The following is an 8,089-nucleotide window of genomic DNA, read 5'->3' on the forward strand; positions in this document are numbered from 1 at the left end:
AGAAACATCTTTTATTAAATTTATGAATGCATTCATTCAAATGAGATTGTATCATTTTTAATATCTTCTTGTTTGCTTCATTACCACTTAATATTCATCTAATTTAGTTAATACTGAAATATTATTTTATATTTGGCAAATTAGTATAAAAACAGAATTTTGATTAGATTTTTTTTTTCAAAATTATCAAAATATATCTATTTTACTTATATAATATACCTAATATATTGAAGAAAAATAAATTCTTACTAATTTTGTTTATTTTTTTCCTATTAAGTTTTTTAACTTTTTTTTTTCGCCATGAAAAACAACTTTATTAAGTTTTTAACTAATCAACAGTAATAATAATTAGACACTAAAAGCTTGTTTAGAAAAATTTAAAAATTATTATTATTTCTATTAATTGGATACTTTAGAAGAATATATATATTTTAATTTTAGGTTTTTTTTTTGGATGAAAAGAAAGAATATATTGAATCAAACAAAATACAACTGCTTGTTCAAAGACCAACCAAAAGGCTCAACAGCTTACAAACACCTAACAAATTCAGCAAGATAACAATTCTTGTTCAGGATTTTTTGACTCAGCCTACCACATAATCTAGCTTTCAGAGACTGCTTAATCAACCTCACTAAGTGAAAGGAGAAAAGGAACAATGAGAAAAAATACAAGAGTTTCTATTGCACCAAATACTATAAACCGCTGCTGCCAATGAAGCTACTGAAATGCAGTGCAAAATATTCTTAGGCTTCCCTTTTAACCACTCCTTCCAGCCAGCAAATTGATTAGGCCAAATACCAGGACCCAACCAATCTTTAAGCAACTGCCAAACCTGCCGCGAGAAGATACAGTCAAAGAACAAATGCAAATGAGATTCCTCTTCCCTCTTACAAACCGGACATAACAGAGATATAAAAGATATTTGGCACTTCATCAGGTTGTCCCTAGTCAGTAAATGACCAAGCACCGATTGCCAAAGAATAAAACGATGCTTAGGGACTGATAGACTACACCAAACTGCCTTAGCATAATCTACATTATCCCTTTGAAGAATGCTACTGAGCAGAACTTTCAGTTTAAGTTTACCATTCACAGCCGAATCTACCAAAACAGCTTCAAGAAAAATCTCTCTCAGGTAGCAAAGCTTACGCCAATACCAACTCACATCTGGTTTTAGATGATAAGACCAGAAAGACTGACCCTTAAGATAAATCGCATCAATCCACTTCACCCATAAACACATCTTGTTTAGAAGACAAGGCCCAAATAAATTTAGCCAAAAGAACTTTATTCCAAACTGAACCTTCCTTAAAACCCAGACCACCAAGAGCTTTAGGGAGACACACCTGAAACCAAGAAGTACAAGGGAACTTGCTGCGGTTGTTAGTGGAACCCCAAAGAAATTTACGACACAATCTGTCTATTTCTTGAATAACACTAGAGGGAAGCATAAAAATATGCATCCAATAATTGCGAATGCTCAGTAGAACCGAAAATATCAGTTGAGTTCTCCCTGCAAATGATAAGTGCCTACTCGCCCAAACATGAAGTCTAGCCTGAATTTTCTTGATGATCTCACCACAATCAGCAACCAGCCATCTCGTAGGTCTCAAAGAAACCCCCAGATATTTCGAAGGAAATCTTCCCTCACCAAGAGCAACATAATTAAGGATATTGATCTTCACCTCAGTAGCCACTTCCCCAAAGAATAATTGGGACTTATTCAAATTGGCAGTAAGCCCAGAACTGTTACAGAAACTCAAAATACCCTTAAATAAAAGTTGAACTGATCTAAAGTTTCCTTTACAGAACAAAATCAAGTCATCCGCAAAGCAAATGTTCACTAGATGTAAGTGCTTACACATGGGATGAAATCTAAACTCTCTGTGATTAAAAACTTGTTTAAGAGGCCTAGTGAGATACTCCATAACCAGCACAAAAAGCAGAGGAGAAATAGGGTCTCCTTGTCTTAATCCTTTCCTCCCTTCAAAACTACCTTGTAATCTCCCATTCAATAAAAGGGTATAAGAGGTACCCTTCAAAAAAATCATAATCCATTTAATAAACCTTCTAGGAAAGCAAAATGCAGTCATAATCTCCTCCAAAAAAGCCCAATCAATAGAGTCATACGCCTTACTAAGATCAATCTTTATCAAACACCGGGGAGAAATATTCTTCCTAGTATATCCATGAAGCAAATCTTGAAGGATTAAGATATTATGAGCAAGTTGCCTATTCTTTATAAAAGCTCCTTGATTTTGGTGAATAATCCTTGGAAGAATCTTAGCCAACTGTAAACAAATCATCTTAGAAATACATTTATAGAGTATGTTATAGCAGGCTATAGGTCTAAAATCAGATGCCATAGTAGGAGAGTCTACCTTAGGAATAAGAGTTAAAAATGTCCCATTTAACTCTGAAGGAATCTCACCATGCTCAAAAAACATCAAAATCGCATCAGAGATTTCAACCCCTATATCATTCCAAAGAGCTTTAAAAAAACCTGAACCAAAACCATCAGGACCAGGACTCTTGATTGAGGGAATACTAAATAAAGCTCTCTTAACATCTTTCTTAGTAAATGGCTGAGTCAGATCGAGTTGTTGCTCCAAAGACAAGACGTTTCCCTGCTGGAAACAGTTCAGATCCACCCGACCAGTAACTGAACTATTCTTACCCAGAAAACCTTTATAATGATCAATAACCTCAGTATAATTTTCCACAATATGACTCTCTTCATTCATAAAGCTAGAAAATACGGTTCCTCATCCTCCTCTGTTTAAGAGAAGCATGAAAGTAAGCTGTATTCTCATCTCTAAATCTATCTAGTTAATTTTGCTCTTTTGACGAAGGAAACTCTCATACATTTTGGACTTGCTAGCATAATCAATAGCCGCCTCTTTCTCTTCCTACTGCAAACTACATGAATAAGGAGACTGTTGCAACAAGAGCTGAGCTCTCTCATACCTCTGCTTAGCTGCAGTATAATGCTGGACTACATCACCAACATGCTTCTTATTGAAATGGCTCAAAACAGGTTTAAGCCTCTTTAGCTTTTAAATGACTTGCTACAACCCACAACCACCAGTTGGTTTAGACCAGCTATCAAGAACTGTACTTCGGAAATCCTTGTGATTAGCCCACAAGTTATAAAATCTAAAAGGTTTGATCCTGGACTCCTTAAACTGAACTGTTTTAATGATACAGTAACAGTGATCAGAGATTGTATCCCAGTTGACACGAGCTTCTGACTCTGGAAAGAAATCTAACCACAACTCATTGATAAAAATCCTATTCAACTTAGAGAAGATTCTTGATTCTGCTTTCTGTTTGTTAGATCAGGTGTAAAAAGATCCACTAGAACGTAATTCAGTCAACAAAGTTTTAGCCCTCCAAAGACAACTATCTTCCACTTCGATTTCAGTAACCATTCTACCCCCAATACGATCATCGAATTCAAAGATAACATTAAAGTCCCCAACAACCAACCAAGGCTCAACAGAAGCCTGAGGTAAAGTTAATTGAGAGCACAGCTCCTTTCTCTCCTCAATCGAATTTCTACCATAAACAATAGACAAATAGGCCTTCTGAACAACTCCCTTAATCTTCACTTCACAATGTATAAGCTGGTCCATATCCTGAATAACATTGACTTGAACTATATCATCCTTCCAAACTAACAGAATCCTTCCTTCCACTGACCCACTGTTGTACCAATGCCAACCCAGGAAGAAATTCTTCATCATCTCCTCAACCTTATTGTTTTTCAACTTAGTTTCAAGAAAACCACCAAAACCAATTTTATTAACAGTACAAAAATCTAATAGAGATCTTTGCTTATTCCTACCATTTAAACCCCTAATGTTCCGAAAAAGCAAGTTACACCCCTCCATTAGATTTCTGAATTTCTTGTAAACTCCTCTTTGAAACCACTTCCTTGTTCTCCTGCAAAATACTAAATTTATTAGCCCTCACTATCAAATTTTCGGCAATTTTTTGCTTGACACCTCCCACTTTCTTAGGGGTAGACCATAATATCTCCTGCCCTATCGATGAACAACTGGTTTCCTTTGCTAATGTCCTTTCAGCCTTCAACTCTCCTATAATAGCCACCTGATCACTCTTGCCATTCTTTTGTACCACCTTTTCAGCTATTAATAGGTGAGGATCCATTGACCTTTCCTCGAGAACTGGCTCACCCAAATCAGCAGATTCCCCAGGATCCCCTTTATCAGACTTAGTGACCTTCTGCTTTGGCTTCCAATGAACCTCTTGAGCATGTTTACAACTAGAAGCAACATTACCTCAACTCTTACAATATGAGCAACGGGTGGGCAGCCATTCAAACTTTATTGCTTGTTCCATCAATTGACCACACTCATTAATAAAATTTACACAATGAGGGATACGATCAGATATTTCAACATCCACTAGAACTCTAGCAAATTTCACCATTGACTTGTCCTTGGTTACCTTATCCATCATCATAGGCTTACCTATAGTGCTAACAAGTGCACTCAGAGTTTTAAGGCCCCAATACTGGAGACCCAAATCTGGCAGACGAACCCAGACCGGAACTGATTTCACCATCCTCAACTTATCCAAATTGGTCGACCAAGGCCTCAGCAAAACAGGTTTTCTGTCAAAGTGTACCACTCCTGCTTCCAAAACCATATCTCTAGTGGCTTCATCCCTAAATTTGACTAGAGTATAACCCTCATTCATACGAGCAATTCTCTCAATACCCAATTTACCCCATATGCGATTGATGAATCCTTCAAACACAGTTAAAGGAGGATTAGCACCCAAAACTACTTATACCATAGCAGATTGCCAGAAGGAAGCTTCCACTTCTATCTCCTCCTTATCAACTTGACCTATCAATTTACCTTCTTGGAGCAATGGTTCCTCATAATTGAGTCGAGCACCACCCTGAGCAGCAAAGGAGTCTTGAAGTTTGGACCACTTTTCCTTAGCTAATTCCTGAAAATCTTTCTCTTCTGCTTCCTTCGCCCATGACCCAGAACCTGAAATATTTCCTGACTTGACCTGATCGCAATTTACCAAAGAATGGTCCTCCCCAACCTCTTGAAACACATCCACCGTATCTGCCGAAACCTCCTCCAGGGGGTCCCCCCTCACCACATCTTCATCCTCCACCCTATCAAGAAAATCCTTTCGAGTGCTACTCACGATCGGAGATGATTTAGATCCAGACTTCTGAATAATTTTCTTACGCCTCACCATTGGGAGAAAGAAAACCAGTCGCACGCCCTCCCCTGATTTTTTTTAAGTATTTTTTAATTAATTTTAGGTTTTTAAATTGTTAAAATTTGACCATTTTTATTTATAAACATATTATGTAATCAAAATAAATATCTTGATAATATTCAAAATAAATTTGATCAAAATTGTGTTGAATGTATGTTTTTATAAAAAATGTGTAAGTTGATGTTGAAATAGATACCAATTAAAAATCAATAAATGAATATATATATATATATATATTTATATTTGTCTTTGATATCTATTTGGTTAAAGGACTATGGAAAATTGGAAATCTTGACTTACTAAGACGAGCTACTCGGGATGCCGCCGTTGTTACTGGACTCACTCCAAATTTCGTACCAAAAAAATACACCGACATACAAGCCAGTTGTAAAATAAAAGAAATGAGAAGTAATCTTGACCGTTCATAACTGTCTGAATCAGCCAATTTCGACCGTTAATATTAGCAAAACAACAAAATTGAAGTCCCAGTTCCACGGCTCGCACCAAATTTTCTTTATTTTCTCCTCTTCCGTTGCTTCGTTCTACGACACAGACCACCATGGAATCTCCCTCCCACAACACATTCGTCTACCTTCACCAATGTCATGGCACGTGACATGTCCCTCCAATTCTAAAATCATTGCTAAACGCTTCGGAGCCATCGCCATCAATGTGGGTTTCTCCCAGAATTTGAGGTACTTAAGCCCATCTCGATTTCGTGACGCTTATGTTCTCAACTCGCTTTATCAGATCTGACTCTCATCTCTATCTTCCAGTTATGGAGTCAGGTTTAGCTCTCTCTATGTCCTTTATGTAAATTACATGTCATAATAGTTAGAGGTATAGAATTTGTTTTTTTATAAGGAAAATGGAGATTTCTGATGAAAATTCTCCAAGATTGAGGTTAGATCATTTGAGAAAAGATGTTTCACAACAAACCCATTTGCGAGGATTCCAGTTGGAACCCTACGATCCCGGAAATGAGTCCAATCATGCGTTTCGTTCCATGAACGCCTTGGAGATCTTGAGAGAAACTGTACGGATTCTAAGGTACAATTCGTCGGGGTTCATGGCTATAGCCGCCTTGCTGATTTTCCCGGTATCGGCTGTGGTTCTATCGAACATCTTAATTGATCAATCACTCGTGAAGAGACTGACTATAAGGCTTTTGTTGATCGCCAAGTCGAGCGGGCTCCCATTGAGGCCTTTCATCAAACAGTCGGGCCAGCGTTTCGCTGAGATGGCTATCTCGTCGTTTATGTGCTTTCCCTTGTTCATAACATTGTCTTTGTTATCAAAAGCCGCTGTTGTTTATTCAGTGGACTGTAGCTATTCAAGGAAGCAATTTGATTCGTCCAAGCTCTATGCAATCATTTGCAAGATTTGGAAGCGACTTGTTTCAACTTATGTGTGGGTTTGTATGGTCATTGTAGGCTGTGTTACCTTGTTCTTTCTTTTACTTGCTGCTGTATGCAATATATTTTTCATCATTGGGTCTTCCTTTAGCATCATAGTGTACGCTTCAGTAGTAGTTGGGCTTGTTTTCTCAGTCATTTTTGCCAATGCCTTTGTTATTTGTGATATTGCTATTGTGATATGTGTACTGGAGGATGTCTCGGGACCAGAGGCTTTATTAAGGGCTTGTGTTTTGATCAAGGGTCAAACTCATGTGGGTCTTCTCATATTTCTTGGATCGACCATTGGGATGGCTTTTGTGAAGGGATTGTTCGAGCACAGAGTGAAGACTTTGAGCTATGGAGATGGGTCTTCAAGATTATGGGAAGGACCTCTTTTGGTGCTCATGTATTCGTTCGTAGTGCTTATCGATTCCATGATGAGTGCTGTTTTCTATTATAGCTGCAGATCCTCAAGTACGGAAACTTCAGATGTTGAAAGCCGGCCAATTTTGGAGTCTGTGATAGTTTGTGATGAATCAACAGTCGTTCAATGACACCAACTTGTGAATTTGTTTTGCCATCTAGAAACCTCTTTGCTATGAGCAAGGGTATCATTGCCATTCTGAGTAACTGATGAAAAAGAGTACTGGTACAAACACAGGCTTTCAAGCATACGACTATTGAAATGCTTCATTTGAGTGCATTACTCAGATAGTCAGATATGAGGAATTAGAAAGAAAGAAAAATTGAACTTTTGATAAGCTGAATAGTTATGGAAAATACAACTCTCTGTTGGAAAAGCTAGATTGTTGTGCAACTACAGTTGTTTCCAAGTGTTGTGTATCTTGTTCACTTTCAACATTTTTTTTTAACTCATAATAAGCAATGCTACCTATGAAACAAATGATGCTAGTTTATGGTAAACGTGGGAAGAAAGATCTCCAAATGTCTTCATTTTTCGATTTGTTCCGTTGGGAATGATTTGGTATTCTTCTAGTTTCTTAGAGGTTAAGCCAGAGATGAATGTCTCTAGATACAGCGTAAGGATTAGTAAGATGTTTTGTCCGAACTACAAGAAGCCAAATTCAAGTTTATGCCTTCAAGTAAAGAACAAATATAAAGTAAGTTGCTTAAGAAGGTCTAGCAATTATGCCTGCCTAAGTTAAGAAGTGATACTTGACAAAAGCTATCAACTAAACGAACTGGAATTTCTTAAAAAGTTTTTTTATTATATATATTTCTAGGAATATATCATTTTAATTACCCTTTTGATAAAATACCATTTTTATAATTTTGAAACATACATTTTATTCACCAACCTATGAGAGAAAGTTTTGACTAGATATAATATTTTTAAATACTTTTATTAGGCAAGTTCTTTAGTCCCTCACGGGACTTAGTCCAACAAGTGGGACCCAAA

General features: G+C 37.1%; 2 protein-coding genes across 2 annotated transcripts; one reads left to right on the forward strand and one right to left on the reverse strand.

Annotated features, from left to right (window-relative positions):
* Positions 1-632: 632 nt before the first annotated feature.
* LOC133824560 (uncharacterized) lies at positions 633-5,248 on the reverse strand. The gene is made up of 9 exons (XM_062257480.1): positions 4,891-5,248; positions 4,350-4,776; positions 4,032-4,289; positions 3,430-3,946; positions 3,081-3,327; positions 2,925-2,996; positions 2,383-2,687; positions 1,348-2,292; positions 633-1,226 (listed from the first exon to the last, which is right to left on the reverse strand). The coding sequence occupies exons 1-9, from the start codon at positions 5,246-5,248 to the stop codon at positions 633-635; spliced, it is 3,723 nt and encodes a 1,240-aa protein (XP_062113464.1).
* A 502-nt stretch (positions 5,249-5,750) lies between these two features.
* On the forward strand, positions 5,751-7,593 carry LOC133822913 (uncharacterized). The gene has a single exon (XM_062255384.1). It carries the CDS (start codon positions 6,141-6,143, stop codon positions 7,221-7,223), a length of 1,083 nt encoding a protein of 360 aa, XP_062111368.1. The 5' UTR covers positions 5,751-6,140; the 3' UTR covers positions 7,224-7,593.
* The last annotated feature ends 496 nt before the right edge of the window (positions 7,594-8,089 follow it).

Source organism: Humulus lupulus, chromosome 3 (assembly GCF_963169125.1).
Source record: "Humulus lupulus chromosome 3, drHumLupu1.1, whole genome shotgun sequence".
Classification (NCBI taxonomy): Eukaryota; Viridiplantae; Streptophyta; class Magnoliopsida; order Rosales; family Cannabaceae; genus Humulus; species Humulus lupulus.